We start from the raw sequence: 21,635 nt of genomic DNA, 5'->3' as shown, positions 1-21,635 counted from the left end.
GGTCGAATTCATACACCACTGCTTTGTCTGCTGTGGTGATTTTCAAATCAACAAGATGTTTGTTGGTGCATTTAAAGGATAAGACTGGAGTCTTTCTTAGTAGCCAATTAAAAAATCACATGAAAAGACCCAAACCAGAAATGCATTTATGTCCACCTTCAGTACATTATTATTTATTTTTTTTATGAGTGCGTAAATGATTAAAAATTGTTAACAAATGTATTGTTTAATTTTTTAAAAACGTGGTAGGTCTAGTGAGTATTTGGGACAGCAGGACAGTTCATGTGAAAATAAACTACAACGTATGTGTTTTTGGACAACAATGGAGCTCTTTGGCTCAGAGGAATAAAATATAACAGGCTCTGGATGCACATGCAGAACCTGGTTTTAGCCTTTTCATGAGATTAACAAGAGAAATGTAGAACGTCACCAGCTTCATCCTTTGAATTAGTGAATAAAAGGGGTTGGAGCAGACATGAACACATACAGCTTGGAAATGCTTCGTCTTTGGTTTATCATTCAGCAGGTGATCGTATGTTTTGAAGGAGGCACAGCCCCCACATACAGCAACAATTACACAAAACAAGTGCACAAATGAAAGCAGTCAAAGTTGAAAAAAAAAACAAAACAAACAACAACAAGCAGGTCACACTGTAGTGTTTACAGTGAGGTTATTTCCTCTGAGGTTACAAAAATGAAATAGATAACAGGTTCATTGTAAAGACACTTGCTCCACACAAACACTATGCACTGCACAGCCTCATGGAAGATGATAGTGACTAAACACACAGAAAACAAAAGACTCAAACCAGCCGCGCAAAAACTGTGGGCCCACAAGAAGTATCTCTTAATACTCTACAGATTAAATATGAAATATGAAGCTACTAAAACTGTATTCACCCTGGCTGTGTGTGGCTGATGCTTCTGTAGTCTCATACAACAGTGTTGAATCTCTCAATTACTGGCTCAGTCCAGCGGAGAGACTCTGTGTCACTGTGTGGAATCAATAAATAAAAGCTTGTGTGTTCACATTGACAAAAGTCTCTGCTGTAAACCACCATTATTACAAGATACTTTTACAGACTTTACTGTTACTTTACTGTTGGGAGTGTTGGCCTTCTCTTAGTTTGGTTTAAATGTTATATACCAGTGATGTCTTTTTTTCCTGTTCACATCCATGTATGTATTTATGACCAGATATAATGTCCAATAAAACCACTAATCCTAAAAATGTATAAATCCGTGTTGAGATTAGATATCTAAAATCTAAAACGCATGGTGGACATGCAGTACATGGAATTATAGCTTTACTATGATTTGGCCTTGTGCTTAAACATTTTGGGAAATACGTTTATCCACTTTCTTGCTGAGAGTTAGATAAGAAGATCATTAGCACTCTCATGTCTGTCCATTAAAGACGAAGCTACAGCCAGTTAGCTTAGCATAAAGACTGGAAGCGAGGGAACAGCTAGCTAAAAAAGGTTAAAGGTAAAAAAAAAAGAAATGTACCTACCAGCACCTCTAAAGCTCACTACTTCACATATTATTTGTAGTTTGTTTAATTCATACAAAACGCTTAAAAACGACATATAACATGTTAATTTGCTCTTTAGAAGTAGCCTACCGGTAGGCAGATGTTTTTACCTTTGGACAGAGGTTAGACTAGCTCTTTTCCCCTGTTCACAGTCATTATGCTAAGCTAGCGCTAATCGCCTCCTGGTTGTAGCTTCATGTTTTGCGTACAGACGTGACAGCAATATCAAACTAATCATCTATCTCTTGGTAAGAGGATAATTTAATGTATTTTCCAAGAAATATTCCATTTGACAAGTTGGATGTAGAGTTGCAGCAGGTTTACGTTTTCTAAGTTTGCCTACAATACACCTACATCCCTTATATGTTTGGATTTTTAACATTCACTTTCATTAACTAAAACTCCAAACTTCAGTGTCTAACCTGATTAGAAATGAAACATTGGTTCCAGATATGAAATAAATAAACTTGGAACGTGAATAAGGCTTTATACTCCCGCTGAGCTGCTTGTTGGATGGTCGGATAGCTTGTCCAACACCTTCCCCCCAAACTGTCTGATGTTGGATAAGAGGGGTCTTTGTCTGACCATTTCTATAACTTCCAGGATTTGACGATCTGACGTTTACACCATCTGCACACTGTGATTGGTCAATTGTGTGGAGGGAAGAGAGGAGGGAGGCTTTATACTACTCTGCACTACAACTGAATGCCACGCTACGAATATTCACCTCTATTATCCCCATTTTTAAACAATAAAATGACTCACTCTCTCTTCAGTGGCTGACCTTTCACCTAACTAACCCAAGGTTCGTGAGGTGACAAATCAAATTTATAATCCAGATGCTCAAATGGCTCAGTGTAAACAAAGCCTTGTGTTGCTCAACCATTAACTGGGATATTTATCTTGTTCATATCTTTAACAGCTCTCTAATGTGCTTACTCTTTCACCTCTGAGCTACATTAAAACATGGGAAGTGTTGGATGGCCTTGCTCTATGGAAGTTGTTTTTGATGCTGTATCACAGGATCAAGTGGCAGGAAGGTGCTTCTTTAAAGGAAGAAAAACGAGCCCTGATAACTTGAACTACACTGACTGAGCGTAGAAACCAGCAGGAACCATGGGGGAACTCAGATGATTGATGTGACCTTTCAAAAATAAAACAGTATTTCCCCTTAAAGAGCATCTCCCCCCGCCGTGTATTTTCTCCTACAGAAATGTCAATGAGCTATGCTAACAAACACACGACTCTTTGGTACCTTACATAAACCAGTTCTTGAGCAAATCCTAACATGCCATCATCCACCATCATCCATCTCTGTGATACAGATCTACAGCAGACTACAATGAACCAGACAGATGCTGCTATCCATAAATGTAAAACTCATACAGAACAAAGTATCCCAGCAATGATTTCACCAAAAAAAATTATATTACAATACACACAATGAAAATAAACTCAGAGCAATAAAATTAGTGTATCTAATTAAAATATATTATGAGGGGCAGGGGGTAGAAGAGATAAAAATCACATTACCATGATGTAGCACCTTTCATGTGGGCTTTTCAGAAATTTAACCCTTCAAATCATCTTCACTAAAATGGAAAATAGATTTTCTTGTGGTGTAAACGTTCTTTTGAAATTATCAACTCCTCTTTGTCCTTCTCAGTGAAGCTTGCTACTGGCCGGACTTCTGCTGGACTTCCGCTGTATTCTTTTTCTGGCTTTCACTGCGGCGAGGGAAAAACACAAGAGGGATGAGTCAATGTTAGAAAATAACACACCTGTCCTTACGTATCAGCTTTCTCTACAATCTAGTCCTGAGCTGGACAACAGGGTGTCCGTGGAGAGTGCACTCACCGTCAGTACATTCAACCTGGGGTTTCTCCCACTGTCCGTCTGCTTTGCAGCGAACCACCGGTGGGTGGCGCTGTTTAAATCCTGGGTTGCATTGATACCGGATGATGGAGTTGACGGGGTACTCCTCCTTCTTGTTACCAAACATGTGAGCGTTTTCGACCTCCGGCGGGGCGCCACAAGACACTGGGGGCAGAACCAGGGACAACAAGGGACCATATCAAACCATGTGTCCACTTATTGTATGTATGTCTCTCACAACAGCTGTAACCACACTATGAAAAGCTAGCCAACAACCGCCGACTGATATATGTAGTGCTGGTTAGTGCAGTATTTTAACCTGCATTAATCAATATCTCTAATATGGACGAAATGGCTGTGTGAAAGCGGTCACTTGTGCTGAAACTAGAGAATGATCAAACAAATCTGCAGCTCTTCGGGGCTTTTTTGCCTCTTTTAGCTCCATGTTTTGGTTTTACTCCATTACCATTACCAGGTCTTCACAAGAATATTCCTAGTAACTGAGACATGACCCAAGACTCAAGTCGGGCCAGGTTCACATTATAATATGTCAGGGCTCTGCATCTGCCACTTTCTCTTGATGTTTTTCTGTCGCCTAGTGGCCAAAAGTCGACAGTTAAGACCGTTTTAAAGCCTTTTGCAAAAGACTATCAGAACCAGGTCTGTCGCCTGAATCGACACACTGTACCTGGGCCTTTCTTGCAGGTGAATGGCAGGTGGTAGTTGCAGGGCACGTCGTTCCACTGGCCGTTCTCGTGCCAGATCATTACCACACAGTCCTCTCCCGAGTTGAAGTAATTATCTGGCTGGTTTGGCCTCCAGTTCTCAAATTGCTGAAGAAGAGAAGGAAATATGAAAAAATACTTTACAACAAAGTAATTCCACTCAGAGGGTAAGAGGGACCACAACGTTTCATTTGAATCTCCTTTAGTATTCATCACTCTGCACTGTATTATGGTAAACTTAGTATTTATCATGCAGCGCTGCGCTCCACCTTGCAATGTGAAATAATATACACTGCTGCACCAAATATCTCAACAACTAATAGCCAGGTTGCCATGAAATGTGACTTTGTGTGATGAGCCCCTGACCTTTTCCACATCAAAGCCCCCAGGTTTTCCTTGGGATAAATTTTACATGGTTAGATTTCCTGTTGGTAAGGCTCTAAGTAAAAACTTCAGTATAACCCAACACTTTTGTAGCCCAACAGCCGCTGGCCGGGATCTAGACGTTTAAAGCTAGCAGCATCATTAAAGGCGGCAGAATGCTTCAAACAGTTCTCGTAAGGTGATTGACACCTTTCCAACATTTACACTTGGTGCATCTGACATATTTCACAACCTCTCCAGAGCTGACAATCCAACAATCATTTGTGCGGTGCGAGGAGGTGAGAAAGGAAGCAGGATTTGAACTGAACATTTTTCTTTCCTTACACAGCTACTCCTGTCATTTTCATATCTACAAGCTACTGCAACACTATGCCTTCGAGGAGAGACTCTCCAAAAGTGTGTGTCATTATCGCTGTTTGAACTACTAACAGCAGGCTGTCTCTCTTGCCTTTAGGTGTTGTATAATAAAGTAGTTCATTTCAGGCACATCCCAACCTTGAGGCCATGTTCAGACAGATATTAGCACTGTGTGAAAAAATTCAGCCACATCATTCATTTCAATTAGGCTACAGGTGTCCTGCTGCAGATGGCTCCAAAGGCAACAAAGTTAAACCTCACTCGCTCTTTTCCTGCAACTTTATCTGTTTCATAGTCTAATAAACAGCTGTGCAGTATTTTATTTTGACCTCTGGTGAACCTTTAACTCACCATTGTACTATTCAAACTGGACTTGTCATCCCACCAGTACCTGAAGCGACAAACCTCCACCAGTGCAGCCTCCTGTGTAAAAGCGGTGCTGTTTTCATCCAGACACCTGGCCATGAAGTCAATTTTTTTTTTTTGTTCTTGCACCTGTTCAGTAAATTTGTGCCTTTAAATAAACCCACTTGTGTTGAGGCGGGTGGGGCGGTGGTAAATCTGAGGTTGTGTTTATGCACATCAGGTGGTGCAGTGCTATTTTGGTGCTTGTTTTGGTATGACATTGCATTTTCATTTCACCTGCTCAGACAACTTCTTATCATCAACTGCAAACAGCGATTTTCACTCTGCCTCAGTTTGCAGAGATGATCACAGAGACCTCTCCAAAATCACAAAAACAACTTTTCATGCATTTTGAACTTTAATTATCTGGTACAAAGTTAAATGCAAATCAGTACACAACCATTAATGTGATTAAAGCATAGTCTGTATTGGGTTAGATTGTTTGAAAATGCCTGTTTTATACTGTTTGTCTATGGGGACAATATTTTTAAGATAATTTTTTTGGTGATATCTTTGAGTTTGGTCACTGGGGAAAACTGGCAGCAAGGAGTCAGGACTTACTACACTAACTCTAGACAACACTGTAATGCTACAATACAGTGCATGAGTGGTTCCTAACCTCGGGCCCCAAAACAGGCCACAAGATAAATCTCAGGGCTTTTGAGCTGAACATCTCACATGTTTTCCCAAAACTGACAATTTAACAAGCAGTGCTTATGAATTTCTTTTTTAACTGGACTGAGGAGCAGAGAAAAACATACTCTGTTACCCTCTTACTCCTAACCCTGAGCCCCAGTGTGCTCATTCAGTAATACATCCATGTTGCATAACGAGAATCCAAATAAAAACCCTCTGTGATAAAAAAAATCAAAAGATCTTTGAACTGGCCACTTCCTGTGGTCATATGCAACCTGTGATGAAGAGTCACAAGCAAATACAACTTTGTTTTAAGGTGCCAAAAGCCAAAACCACACCAGTAACACACCAGTGTGGTGTGGTCACTCACCAGTGGAGTGCCGTCCGTCCAGCGGAAGTCGTTTTCTACTGTCTTGTCATTGAGCCCAATCCACTGGTAGTCCTGTGCGTTTGCTGCGGCAGAAAAAATGTTGACTTTGATTAATTCTCTCTATGTCCCCATCTCCATGGAAACAAAAACTCAGTGTTAAGCACTCACAATTGACAAAGTCTTGCTCCTCTGGGGTGATGATGCTGACCAGGTGGGCGTTCAGGTCCCGGCAGCGACCCTCTGCATCTAGCCACATCTCTCTGTCAGAGAAGTGCAGGTAGCAGTTCCCCTGAAACTTAGTCCAACCTTCTTCACACTGCTGCTCATCTGCAGCCGCAACACCGAGGAGGAAACATTGTGAAACAGGTCACTTCATCAATGTACAGCATAGGGAACGCACTCTCACCCACATATACTCCCTTTGCAGTGTTTATGGCTTTGAAACCCAGATAAGACTTAACATCATTCCTCATCCACACCTAGAAATCAGTAGGAAAAATAAAGCACATCATCTGATGATGAGAGGCATTTCTTTCCTCACAACCCATGTAGTGTTTCAGTTTTACATGTTCGGCACTTGTTTTGTGAGTCAAAGAGGAAACATATTTTCCCACTGCGCTGCCCTCAGTCGGTCTGGCATCTGGTGTAAATCGGACGATGGACAGTGTTTCCATCCTGACGCACAAAACAAACGTCCCAGTACAGAATGGAAAATCACACATAATCATTCACTTTAGCTGGGAGGGCCATGCCCAACAGTGACATAATTGTGAATTTCCAATTTTCTTTTCCTTTGGTGTGACATTCAAAGGCTTCATTCATTCTCTTGCCTCACTTTAATGATTTGATTTAATATATTTTCCACTTACCTCAACTAACATTCAGTCATACAGATAGTTTTGGCTTCATATATCCACGTCTGAGATTTCTCTCGCTGCCCACACACAACATGCCTTTCACAACATCCAAAAACAAAGTCCCTGTTACTCAGGATAATCCACAGACATGAGCACTGACGTTCATTCTTGACCTTCAATCTTCATGTCTGCGAAACAAAATAATCTCAACTCAAGGTTCACTGACTAGCCTTTTCTGACCTTTCAACAGCATCTCATGGACTTCGCTAGCAAACGCAAGTGGCTCAGGTGTCATAGAAGATCAGTGGTGACACCTGTGCTGCCTCTTGTTAACTGATGAAGACCATGAGAGGCAGTTCAAAGGCCTGAAAGAAGACAGTTAAGACCTTTACTTGGGATTATTTTGTCTCTAAGAGCAGTTTTCATTGGAACTTCTTTCTGCTGAAGACATTGTGCCTATGTGGTTTATCCTGAGTAGAATATTGAAAATACTGCTGGGTTTTTCCTCTCTTAGTTACTGTTGCTATGCTAGTCAATCTTTACATTTTAACATTATGTGATGACATATATATATTGATAATGGTGGCAGATCTGACGCTTAGCATTGGTCGCAATTTCTGTAGTGGGATGCTGTTGCTGATTCGTTGCAGTAGAATCTGGGACCATTTCCAATGCACCAGATGTGCTGGTCCTGAACTGGGCAATCAAGGATTTTAATGTAACCTGAAATCCCACAAAGGTATTGCTTCATGCACATCGCTTTGGCATCTTGGGAAGACTCCAAACTTGACCTAGGGTTGCTAAGCTATGACTGGACCATCGCTGCTTAAGAAAGGGGATTAACAAAGGGTCACCTGTTCAATGTTTTAAGGCAATAAAGCATTGAACAGTTACTGTATGACTTGATACCACTCATGGTAAGTGTAATATGTTGTGATTTGGATGAACTGATCCTTTAGCTATTTTTATGATCTTTTGCCCTGGGTCTCATGGCAGACCAGGGACATCACATACGTTGTGCATCTTCGACTGCCGGGCCGAACAGGAGCCCTCATGACTTTGTATTTTTACAGAGCCACAGTGAGTGATGATGCTGTCTGCTGGTGATGTTTAGCATCTCTCTCCCTTCAGTTGTTTTTGAGAGGCAGTTGTTAGTATTTTTTTGCTGAAGCTGATCTCGTACCGATCTCACAGCGTTCCCCTCCATAGCTGGGCAGGCATAAGCATTTGTAAGAGTCTGCACTCTCCACACAGGTGGCTCCATTGGCACACGGGTTGGAATGGCACACATCTACGTCTGCAAAAAAGGGGGCGGGTGACACTACTGTTTAAGCGTGGGGTGGGGGTGGGGGGGTTGGCCAGCAAAGTGACGGGGGTGGAAGTGTGATAGCAGGAATATCAGACCTCAGTACTGAGGAGTTAGTGAATAATACTGAAGCTGCTGCAACGTCAGATTCAGATTAGACTTACTGCACACTGAGTCATCATTTATGTTCTTTTGTTTCGGATAAATCTTATAATATGATGTCTTCCAGGTTACATAATGATGATGATATAAGATGTATACTGAAATATAAATAAAATCCGTGTTTATCTTTGCAAAGATCAACTAATGATTGAAATATCTGCAGGAAGTTTATGTTTGAATCGGTGATTATTTGCAGCAGAAGATCAGTATTTGAATTCCAGCAGGATGAGAGCACTCATATGATGCCAGACAGCACATATGTGGCCCGAGGTTTAGCATGCGTACAGCTGAGCAGAGGCGGCATACTGGCACAGCAGACCAAAAACAACATATATGCTGAAGACAGTTGTGATAAACACACGACACAGAGGCTGTACAACCTCACAGCAGAGCTGATACATATTTGACAAACACCTTAAGATTCAAGTCTGCCACACAAACACAGAGGGACCCATAGCCAGACAAAGACAAAATGCAAAACAAAGCAAATCAGAGGACCACAAAATAAGATGCAAAACACATCAGGACAGAACAGCAGGGAGAGAAAACAACATATTTGGTAAGGTTGATGCACGATGTAATCACAACCAGTTAAATGTTTATATGAAGGTGTAACTTCAGGTGACAAGCTGATTAATAAACAGAACGCAGACCAGTAATATAAAACATGCAAAATGTTCATGTTCAAGACATACAGAGAAATGTTACTGGATAAGTCTGTTAAACCAAATCATCAGCACACAATTCTGAATTCAGTAGTTTTCAGAGAAAGAAAGGAGAAGAGAAAAAAAAAATGGCACATGCCACTGTTTTGGGACTCACCATGGCAGAGAGCGACTCCATCCTCTACTGTGCATGAAGCAGCACCACAGGGGTTGGGGTCACATGGGTTAAAGCCACCTATAACAAATATGGTTCCCTACATGAGCGACATACACTACTACTTTCAAAAGAGAGATTCATCTGAACTGGAGGGGACATGTTCTCATTGTTTTTGTACTGTACATTTCTCAAGACTTGAACACAGTTTTAAGATGCATCTACTTAGCAGTGGTGCAATATTACAGTATTCAGTTATAATGATAACACTGTAGGTTTTGTTCATGTTGTGGGTCACATGAAAGTCTTAAAGTCTTTTGGTATAGGACCTGCTCAGTGTCTAAACAAAGTTGTGTCATCAGCAAACTTGATCAATAAAATTAATTTTGGTTCTGACTGAGCTGCTGACTGGGGAAAGTGATAATTAAATCAGACATTTAAAAACAAAAGAAAAACTCAATGTTGATCTGCTGTTGAGAAAAATCAACAAATAGTACTTTTGCATGGCCCTTGCTTGGGTGCATCTGGACATTTGTAATGAGATAATGTTTGATTTTTTTTCTCCACACTGATGGGACTAGATGCAGGTTAATGGACTGTAGAAAAATTGAAATTAATTACAGTTGTTAGTTGGTGGAAGCAGAAATGACGTGGCTCGAGGGACTGTCTGGTGTTTGGCTTTGACGACTCTTTAAAGACTAGAATACAAATTCTATCAGCTGTTTGCCCATTTTGTAGGTTGTTCTGGTGAGATATGATGTCATCAATTACAAATCTTGAGTTACTATATAGGTAAGTGGCCGGAAGAGGATAAAGCAGCAACTCCATTAAACATTCATTATTTTCATTTAGTTTGTAAGTTGATCAATTAATCATGTAGTGAAACATGTCCATCACCGTTTCACACACACAGCTGACGTCTACAAATTGCTGGTAACAGTCAAAACCCAAAGACTCGTTTTAGTGGCTGGAACTTTTTTTTTTTCGGTTGGCCTACCTGCTACTGACTCAGTTTTTTCCACAATGCCTGGTGTCTGCACGGACGCTGGTGTAGCTGCGGTGGGGGGAGCAGCCAGTCCTGCAGGGGCGAGTGCAGGGCCTTGGGTCACGTAGACATCATGATGGGTCTGTGACAGGTCCGCCCCACTACGGGCCTCCTCCGGTCCTGTCGTGCTCTCTGTGAGTGCCCATTCGCTGGATGGAGAGGGCAGCACCACCTGCGTCAGATATCCAGAGGAAGCGCCCGATGAACTGCCGCTGGCTGTGGACGAGTAGCCGTCTCCGCTGCCCGAATAGAAGCCACTGCTGCTACTGCTTCCGTCTCCACTGTACTCCACTGACCCCTGTCCAAGCTCCAAAGACAGTGTAGCATCTCTGGATACCTTTGTTATGAAATCCCCACTCAGGAATGTAACACTGCCTTCTTCTCCGCTTGCAGAGGACTCAGATCCAGACATTCCTGATCCAGACATTTCCGATCCAGATCCAGAGATGAAACTTGAGCTTCCAAATCCAGATAAATGTTCACCACTTCCCTGTCCAGAACTGTAGAGTAAAAACCCAGAGGCCTCCTGCTCTCCAGAGGATGACAATGTCAGCTCAGTTAACCCTGACCCCACAAAGGTCACATCTGAGGAGAACCCTGAGCCACTCCCTGAAGCCGAGCCACTGAGATCACCACTGAGAATGCCAGATCCTGAAATGTCTCCAGAGCCACTGAACACCAGTAGGCCTCCTCCGAGCTCATGCTCCCTGTGAGTAATAGGAGCAGATGCATCAATCAGTTCATCATCAATCAGCAAGATCTGAGGGTCTCCGCTCCCTGAAAGCTCTCCTGACTCTCCACTGGCACTTCCAGAGGAGAAACCTGATGGGAAACCACTGAACCCAGAAAAGTCCCAGCTGGTGAGGAAACCGGACGTCATGCCAGAGAATTCTCCACTTTCCCCAGAGATGTCTGAGGAAGAGCCACTCTCCACAGAGCTGAATCCAGATCCCGAGCCATATCCTGACTGGTCGCCGCTACCACTGAGCACTCCAGAGCCTGCGTCAGATGAATCGAAGATAAGGATCCCTGTGCTCCCCTCTTCAGCTTCTTGGAGTCCTCCTGAAACTGAGCCCTCTCCAGAGACAATGCTGTCAATGCCTGAAAACACAACAGTGAAGCCGGATTCTTCTCCACTAAGACCTGATCCAGAAGCGTCCGCACTGCTAAGACCTGATTCTCCACTGGCCAGCTTATCAGTCACACTACCAGCCAGATCTCCAGAACAAGACAGGTCTCCAGAAGCAGATTGATCTCCAGAGGTAACCTGGTCTCCAGAGCTGGACAGGTCTCCAGAGGCAGATTGATCTCCAGAGGTAACCTGGTCTCCCGAGCCTGACAGGTGTCCAGAGGCAGATTGATCTCCAGAGGTAACCTGGTCTCCCGAGCCTGACAGGTCTCCAGAGGCAGATTGATCTCCAGAGGTAATATGGTCTCCAGAACCAGACAGGTCTCCAGAAGCAGACTGATCTCCAGAGACAACCTGGTCTCCAGAACCAGACAGGTCTCCAGAAGCAGATTGATCTCCAGACACAACCTGGTCTCCAGAAGCAGATTGATCTCCAGACACAACCTGGTCTCCAGAACCAGAGAGGTCTCCAGAACCGGACAGGTCTCCAGAGTGACCCCCAGAGGCACTATCAACTGCAGACCCTGAACCCGAGCTGAAGTCTGCTGAGCCTGAACCAGAGCCTGATGTCTCCACAGGGATAGGAGGGGCGATAGAGGGAACAGCTAAAAAGAGATGTAACAGGAAAAGTGTCAAGGACCTGGGAGATAAAGGGAAATCTGGACGGATAAAAAAAATGTTGATGATTTAATTAGAGCTTACCAGGCCTCAATAAATCAGTAATTGCTGTCAGGTTGAGGAGGATCTCCTGGATATCTGTGATGTTCAGCCCAGTCTCATTTGCAATAAGTAGAACGTCCGCTGCAGGAATTAAACAGGAAGAGAAAGTGGTGAATCATTTACATTAATAAATAATAATATAAAATTCAAAATGAACCAGTTAGATAGCAACAGCCAAGTGCTTACCTCTGAAACAGTATGCATCAAATCTAGCGTCAGGATCAGGGTAGCGTGTCCGGTTGGGGTCAACGTACACGGTGTGCACTCCTGATTTCCCTGCTCCACACTGAGCACGAGGGTTGTTGATAGGATAACGGACGCTACGATCCACTAGCCAGCCAGCGCGGCACTTGTCGAAACCCATTTTCCAGGCTGCGTAGAGCTGTCCAGTGGAGGCCAATACCGCGTTCTGCTCTTGACAGCTAGAAACAGCCTCGTCGTAGGTGAAACCCTCAGCCAATCCCATGTGGAAAACCTCACCTGAGGAGCAGATGAGGAAGAGATGTTAGTGAAAAGGAAAGATAATTACGATTGTCGTGGGATGATGCTGGTAAGCTTGTGCATGGTGATTCACCCAATAATCTTGTGCATGATGAAATAAAGTTGTTACTGTAATCAGTCTCTGGGATTTTATGGTAGTGAGTCATTGTTCAAGCAAAACAATGTACTTTGTACCTTTGAGCCCATCAATGTAGCAGTACACGTCGTATCTCTCGTCTGCTGGCCTCAAACCATAAGACCGAACTCCGGGATGGTATCCCAGATCTCCACCACACTTATCTCGAGGGGAAACAATGGGATACCTAGAAAAGAACAAATGTGATCAGTTATAATAATCTTATTTGGGACAAGAATCTCATTACCTGCTCTACAAATATATTTCATATTCACCTTACAGTCTGGTCCAGTAACCATCCTGCATCACACTGGTGATATCCAGCCTCGTATGCTGCCTGCAGCTGCTCTGGCGTGGCGATGGAGGCTCCAATTCTCTGGCAGGCCAGCTGAGCCTCGACGAAGGTGAACGCGTAGCGAGCGGAGCCTGAGCGGTAATGGAAGACCACACCTGCACATAGACACAAGAGGATTTCTTGTGTGGTGAAACCATTTCTTTACTCCTTAGGAACTTCATTATTAGCGACCTTCAGTGGACTGTCTATGTGATGTTCCAGGTATCATTACATGCATCAGAAGTTCTTTTACTGACCAGTTGGAGGCATCACAAAGGTTCTGCTGGGATCCCGGCCTACGTCGGGCCGAGCGGTGACTGACTTTATCAGATCGGTGATGAGCTCAGTGGCGTTGGGCGGCTGAGGCAGCGGCAGCTCGGTGGGGCTATCTGTGTAGGTGAAGTCCACAACGGTGGGTTGCTGAGTCTCCACCTCTCCGATCGCCTCGCTCTCTGTGGTCGTCCTCATGAAGAACACCTCTGGGCTCTGTGTCACCGTGGTAACACTCAGCGTGCCACTTCCCTCTTCTATGATGCCTGAACCTTCCTCATCAGGGGACTCTGAAGGTGATGGAGGACGGAGATGTATGAAATGTATGTATTAGGTCACTGTACAGCCTTTTACAATAAATGGTCAATCTTTTGGGATGAGAATCTTTGACAGGTGGAAATATAGGTGAATATAAGAATGTGCAGAGCAGCACTTTGAGTATCTCCACTCGTTATCTAAATGATGGCCTACCTGTGTAGCAGAAGCAATCATAGTGGGATTCAGGGAATGGGTATCCTGTCTGGTTTGTGTGGAGGTAAACTGTTCGCACCCCCAGCAGACCCCCCCCACACTGCGGCCGACGAATGTTGATGGGATAGCGGACGCTCCGGTCTCCCAGCCAACCGGCGTTGCAGACATCCATCCCACCTTGCCAGGCCAGGTAGAGCTGACCTGTGGTGGCCAGCCGAGCTCCCTGCTTAGAGCACGCCTCCACAGCCTCAGAGAAGCTGAACTTTTCTGCAGAAGCAGTGTAGAAAACTCTGCCTGCATCAGACAAGAGAGGTTTGTTAGAATTAATGAGTAAAGTAATGAAAGAACAAGCTTAAAAACTACAAATAGAGACATCGCAGAGTTCATCACAGTGTACCTGTCATCTTCTCAGCGAAGCAGTAGACATCGTAAGTCTCATTGAGGTCTCTGACTCCATACGTCCTGACCCCAGGCAGTTCCTCTTTGTCACCGTAGCAGTTCACACGAGGGTCACGGATTGGGTACCTGTGGTTAAATGAAAACGAGCTTTGGTCATTTCAGTATGAAACGCTGCAGGTCTTCAATGTCAAACTTGAATACGAACTTAGAATACTCGGTGTTCTCGTTGGTGCCTTTAGATACACACTGACATCTGATATTTGCTGTTGTACCACAACTTTAAAACCACTACATTTCTTGTCTGTTTGTAGGTGTCGCTCTTTTCTGCAGATGAGGAAGTGTTTTAAAAATGATCCATTCTAATAATGATTTTTCAAGAAGTGTCAAGCAGTTGCTCTAACCACTATGTTAATCTGATGCTGATGCCCATCACATGACAAACTAACCTGACAGTCTGATCAGAGAGCCAGCCGGCGTCGCACTGGTGGAAACCATCATCGTAGGCCGCTTGAAGCTGTTCAGGTGAAGCCATGACTGCACTGTTCTCGGTGCATGCTGCCTTCGCCTTTTCAAAAGTCAAACTGTAACGACCCATGATGGCCCGGTAGTGGAACACGATACCTGGAGAGATAAACAAATACTTTAGTTTAATGGTGAAGATGTCTTAATGGTCATTACCACAGGGCAAAGAAACACTCAGACGCCCCTAGAAAGATAGACCAATCCTCCAAATTGATTTTAATAATATAAAATGTTTATAAATCTATGATCTTCATCTGTACACTGTATACTGTCAATACAATAGTCATCTCAGGATGTCAGGATTAAACTCCCGAGTAAATCAACCAGCACCCAGAGCTGAAATGTTTAAATGATTAATTTATTAGTTGATTTACAGAAACTTAACTGGAAACTATTTTAAAATTACTTAAATATCTAAGCCGTTGTTTTTTTTATTTTAAGCAAAAAATCCCTGAAATGATCTGGTACCAGTTTCTTAAATGTGAATATTTTCTAGTTTTCCCAGTTGTCAATGACATAAACTTCAACATCTTTTGGTTTTTGACTGTTGGTTTGAAAAAACAATGATTAGAATATGTTAAACTGGGCTTCAGGGAATAATGATCTGCATTTGTATTTCCAACATTTTATACACTGCACACACTGATTATTAAAGAAAATAATTGTCAGACGTGTCGATAATGAAAATAATTGCTCTTTGCAGCCTTATAGCATTACTATGATGGAATAATATGGCCTTTCTCGAGGTCCTCTGTGTGTTAATGACTTGACACAGAAATCAGAAAATAAAGCAATTTCATGAAACACAAATTTGTTGTATCCACCACAGTTACGTCACTGACTTCACGTGACACTTCTCAGCTTATCTGCGTACCTTGAACCTGCACATGGACGATGTCGTGGTTGTCCTCGATGCCATGCTGAACCTCACAGCGATACACTCCTGTGTCACTGGACCGTAGCTCAGATATCTTGATGCTAGCGTCTGTTGGGGTTCCAGGGTAACCCACCAGCTGAACTCTGTCCAGGTAGCTCTCTGTGATACGCACTTGTCCTTCCAAGGCCACAAGGATGGTCGTGACTTTTTCTTTAGTGACGAGGCTCCATTTGATGCGATGAGAGAGGGGGACGATGGTGGGAGCTCCTGGGTCTGGGACAGTGTGGTCCTTCATCGGAAACAACATTCACCACCAAATTATTTCCTGGGTTCAGTAAACACAGCAATCTGACGACAATTAAATGTAATAATGTAATTTATACAGACCCTCTGTACATAATCAAAACCTTTGTAACTTTATTGGGAAACAAACTTACTCCCTATATGACAAAAACTTGAAGCTATACTCACACTTTGTGAATGTGATGTACCACCTCAAGCATTTCAGGACTTAAATTCTAGATAATATGTCATCTGTTAATGAAGTAATGTTATGTACTTTCAAAGCACTTTAAAATATTACGAAAATAGTTCTCAAAGAACAAGGTCTGTGGATTAACCATAATCCTGCAGGGTTTTTTTTCATCTCGATTGTACTGGGATGTCAACAGAAGTCTTAGTGAGACATCTCATTAACTTGCCACATCAATCTGAAATGCCCTACATGGCTTGATACCAAAAAAATCTTTTTTGTGATTTAGCTGCACTGAGCCTTTGGGGTTTAATTCCTGACCCACTTTGTGTATGTTTCCTCTTCTGTTTTACATATCAGTCTTTCTTAAAGGAAACATGTTTCTTTGTCTTTACTTTGTCTATTTGTTTACCTCTATGCATGCACCTTTAAAGCTGCGTTAATCATCTTTTTTGGCCACTAGGGGGCAGACAGATGTCAAAACAAGCTGACAAACCCACAGCAAAATGATACAAAATGAGCATCATTTTAAAGCAATGTTTTTGCGTACTTGATGAATGCAAGTCCAATATTAAAGCTACTTTTAGCTCTGTTTTGGTCTTCACCAACTCCTGAGGGAAATCCAGCTCATTAGCTGCTGAATGTTCCACTTTCTACTCTGTAACTGTTTCTGTCTGTTGTTTGGGGCTGGGCAGGTAGTGGAGAGTTTTTTGCTGAAATCAGCAGCCTGCTGCTTTTAAAAATAATGCTATGAAAGCATCAAGTGAATCATGCAGTAAATGTGCTGTACAACTAAAACTATGAGCTAAAAGAGACTGCACAGCTTCATAGATTTGCAGAGTAAGGTGATATGTATTTGTGGATGTGTAACTGTGAAATACGTCTTTCACATTTCACACAGTCATTGGTTCATTGTAAATGTAAAAACATAGATTAAAAAACAGTGGCTTTGTCCACCGTCTGAGAATAAGATGAGCACAAATCCTTTGTAGAAGTACTGTATGGAATATACAGTAGAATATACTGTGTACTGGTACAAACAAACTGACATTTGGCAAAAGCTCCAAATCACACACCTCAAAGTAACACGGTAGTACCATCGTTACTCCCAGTAGAGGGCGCTGTGGTCCCTCCAGAGGAATGCTCACACTCAGCACATCCTCCGGGTCTGTCAAAGAGAGAAACATACGAAATAGGAAGAACGCCGACATATACCGAACACTCCATCTGACCAAAAACTACTCATTCAATTTACAATTGAAATGCTATAAAACTCTATTGACTGGTACACACTACAGTACTGCAGATCTAATTCATACTCATGAAATCATAAGATGCATCACAAGGTCAGAGATCTTACCCATGAAGGAGTGCTCCTCATACATGTAGTCAAATGTTGCTGAGATGACATTCAGACACACACACAGCAGCACGGTCCACCTGATCATATTTTACCTGAAAATTAACAAAGGAAAATTAGCAAAATACAAGTAAATACGATTGTCAAACACTATCTAACATCATGACACAGAACATCAAGACTCAATGAATCTCCATTAAAATGTCACCTAAGATTTTTCCTGTAGGTCTTACAGCATATACAAGCTTCTCCTTTCCACCTATCTATTTTTAATAATATTAAAGATTCTGGTTTGCACAGATGAGCACATAGTAATAATAATAAACTTTATTGATATAGTAAAACAGCAGTTACAAAGTGCTTCACAATTAGTAATAAAAATGTGTAAAACTCAACAATAAAAAACAATATAGTAAACCAAACAAAACCACAAGACAGATAAAACCAACAGGAATAAACAACAATCACCACAACACCAGCAATGGGGTCTTAAAAAGATTTTTAAAAAGTGGTACAGACTTAGCTGACCTGACTGTGAAGGGGAGGCCATTCCATAAAGTTTGGAGCCTGGACCGTAGGAAATTTAAGAGCAATTGGTCAGATGATCTGAGTAATCTTGGTGAAAAGTACAGTGGCCATGCCATGGAGGGCCTTGAATGTGATCTGGAGTATGTTAAACTGAATTCTGAAATGTACGTGAAGCCAGCGTGGTTGGGCCAGAATGGGACGATATGCGCTCAGCGTTTAGTGTTTGTCATGAGTCTGGCTGCTGCGTTCTGAACCAATTACAGTCTTGAAATTGCAGACTTACTTAAACAAGAAAATGGCATGGACTAATGACCAAGGGGAAGCATATATACAAGCTGAACAAAATGGGACCTAGGATGGAGCCTTGTGGAACCCCACATGATATATGAGCTGACAATGAGACAAAATCATCAATGGTTATCTTGAAAGATCTCTTTGTAAGATATGAAGAAAACCATCTGAGGGCAGTGCCATCTATGCCAACCCAGTGCTTTAGTGCTTTAGAGAGGTAGCCAGATTCTGCATTCATAAGAATATCATTGGTGACTTTCAGCAGAGCAGTTTCAAGTTTTCACTATTTCTAGTCCTTCTTTAGGAAAAACTTTTTCGATGATTTTTTTGGACAAAGAGTAACTTAGAAATTGACCTGTAATTTTGCGGGAGTGTTGGATCAAGGCCAGGTTTCTTTCAAAGAGGCTGAATACAGGCTAGTTTGAGATAGTCTGGGAACAATCCAGAGGTCAGAGACTTATTTACAATAGAGAGAAGATATAGGGCCATGACTATTAATATCTTCTTGAAAAATCTGGAGGCCACCTTTACAGTCTCAAACACTCCCAAACAGACATTGTTCCAGCTTTCCTCCATAAAAGTTGCACCGCAGCTACATTTCCCAGAGTACTAACACACAACCACACATCACTGTAACGTTTCTCACTCTCTAACAGCCACCTCTTACTTTCTCACAGGAAAACGAGGCGCTCCAGTTCTTTCAAATGTAAATGTTTGCTGTTATTAAATCTGAGTAACAGTTCCTGCTCCTCCCTCCTTTTACAGCAAAAGACTGAGACTTTGCCCAAATTCAGCTTGTATATTTGCTCATATCCATGTGCATATGTCCACACTTCATGCATTTCTTTTATGCATGAACACAAACCCTGAATATGAAATGTACATATATGACTGAATGAATTACTATATAAAGTAATTTGGTCACTATTTTATTATGGTAATTGTACATTAACTCCAGTTATGATTTTACATTCAACATGAAAAAACTTGTTTGTTAAAGGAAATTTAGTATTTTTCCATCATGACATTGCTACTTTTAGTTTTAGTTTTAGCTACTTTTAGGCCCTGAAAATGTTGGTTATTTCTCCAAAAAAATGTCTCAAAAGACAGATATAATTAAATGGTATCAATACAAGAAATAGAAAATGTAACGACAGATTTATGAGACTTTGTTTACCTATAAGTGCTAAGTCAAAGTTTGCAGTCCTACTCACTTTGACAAACTTAAATGAAAATGTATTTGATCCTTTAATAATTATTCTGTCACCAACAAAGTTCAACAAAGTCAAATAGTTTTACTGAATCCTACAGATTTTCTAATAGTAATAAAACCAGTTATACATTTTATTTTATGAATGTAGACTATTTTTTTTTCTTTTTCGGGGATTGTGGGAAATGTTTTATCGGATCATTTACACACTGTACATCAGCGGGAGCTTACTTTATCTGACCTGTGTTTGTGTTTTGACAGTACCAACAGAAACAAACAGCCCCACAACTATGAAAAGACTTTGATTGAAATGTTGTTAAATCATGACTAGTGCACGGAAATTTTTGACATTTCTAGCTGAGCCCTGCCTAGTTCAAAAAAGTGAGAAGAGCAAAACTCAAAATAAAAAAAATGTCTCATGTGAAACAACCAAAAGTTTTCATCAGCACAACATTGTCTGTTGAAGGATCCGGTTGCACAGTAAGTAGCAGATGCAGAAAATAAGTTTCCATGGCAGTGGAAGTTTTGCTTCCACCATATCATGCAAGACAACCTGACCACTGCAAAATCGTATCTGTAATAGCAAGCAAGCAACTGAAAAATAAACTGAGACTGAATAGACTGAATGAAACCAACTCAGACAACAACCCTGAAAGCACAGAGAACTAAAGTAAACAGCACAGGACAAACTGTCACTGTGGGCAGGTGGTGAGGAAGCAGCTCTGGCACTCATCACAGATTCAACAAGCTCCTGCAAAACTCCTCTGAGCTGCAAAAACACTTTCTCACCAGAGTTAATGCAATCTCTGCGGCTGATGGTAAACTTTATATGATGTGAAGCAGCTAGAAGGATATGAATTAAAGGGGATTCTTTGGGCTCATCGCAGTTTCTGTTTCTTTTTTCCCTCTCACTCTTTTGACTTTGGCTGGTGACTGACTTGACTGTCTTGTAGCAGAGACTTGGAACTCAGTAAAAGCAAATGTCTCTCAAGTTGCTCGACTTTTAGCAGAAATTCGCTGAGTGCATGTCCATGTGGTGCAACACGTCTCTTCAAACTGAAAGTCTGCAGTTAAGATTCAACTATAAACTGATACCTGATGTGAACAGACCTTTTTTCGCAGCTGATATTTTGACTGGTCACAGTAAAATCAACCAGCATGAACAATACCAAAACCCATGCTTTCACTACTGTGACATGTAAAAATGTCTTCCATGAAAAACAGTGAATAGCCTGCACTTATACAGCACAAAGCTTTTTGCATTTTTGCCCCTAATTTACTCATTCACTCACTCACACACTCACACACTCACACCGATGAAAGACACTGGTCCATGAATCTTCTTCGCTAATTCTCACTTAGACAGTTCTTTTTCTTTTTTTCTGTTGATTGGTGAGAATTGTCCCTGGAAACCTTGAATGTACCTAAGTGCATTTACTGCAAAGTAACGTAAAAGTACTTCATTCAGAATTATAGTGATGAATAACTCTTTCCGTTTACATCCTGGCATGTGAGAAACATAATGTAAACGTGTGCTTTAGCACCAGTTTACTTGTACTTTGTAGGACTTAGCTACTTTCTACTTTTACTTCAGGGGCAAATAGTGTGGTTTTTACCTCACTACATTTATGTCTCAACTGCTACTAGTTTCCTTTCAAATGAAGATTTTATATGTACATCCGGTTTGTTTACAGAATTTAGTGCCAACAGTACAAAAGAAGTTAAATTTTCTGCTAACTGAACAGCTTTTCAGAACACAACTCTGCAGTCAGAGGAGTGAACTTTCTTTAAACACTTTGAAAAGTGTTTGAAACGTGGAGGGAGTGCCTCCTCAGCACTAAGTGACAGTTCAGTGGGAGCTGAGCTGTGTGTGAGCCGTGCTGGTGGCCAGCTCCACACTGCACTCATTCAGGCACTGCGGTGAGGTCCACTCCCAGAGAGACCGGGGGCCCATAAGACCT

The 21,635-nt window shown here is 41.9% G+C and overlaps 1 protein-coding gene across 1 annotated transcript; it reads right to left on the bottom strand.

Annotated features, from left to right (window-relative positions):
• Nucleotides 1-1,558: 1,558 nt before the first annotated feature.
• LOC111223064 (aggrecan core protein-like) lies at nucleotides 1,559-17,733 on the bottom strand. The gene is made up of 19 exons (XM_022747079.1): nucleotides 17,669-17,733; nucleotides 17,362-17,461; nucleotides 15,811-16,102; nucleotides 14,861-15,035; nucleotides 14,413-14,540; nucleotides 14,016-14,309; nucleotides 13,532-13,834; nucleotides 13,216-13,390; nucleotides 13,000-13,127; nucleotides 12,511-12,804; nucleotides 12,307-12,405; nucleotides 10,428-12,209; nucleotides 9,416-9,511; nucleotides 8,327-8,440; nucleotides 6,455-6,613; nucleotides 6,287-6,369; nucleotides 4,098-4,242; nucleotides 3,392-3,574; nucleotides 1,559-3,261 (listed from the first exon to the last, which is right to left on the bottom strand). The coding sequence occupies exons 1-19, from the start codon at nucleotides 17,731-17,733 to the stop codon at nucleotides 3,197-3,199; spliced, it is 4,680 nt and encodes a 1,559-aa protein (XP_022602800.1). The 3' UTR covers nucleotides 1,559-3,196.
• Between the last annotated feature and the right edge of the window lie 3,902 nt (nucleotides 17,734-21,635).

Source organism: Seriola dumerili, unplaced genomic scaffold (genome assembly GCF_002260705.1).
Source record: "Seriola dumerili isolate Sdu_G_001 unplaced genomic scaffold, Sdu_1.0 BDQW01000011.1, whole genome shotgun sequence".
Taxonomy (NCBI): Eukaryota; Metazoa; Chordata; class Actinopteri; order Carangiformes; family Carangidae; genus Seriola; species Seriola dumerili.
Note: the sequence above shows the minus strand (reverse complement) of the source record. Positions and strands in the feature narration are given on the sequence as shown.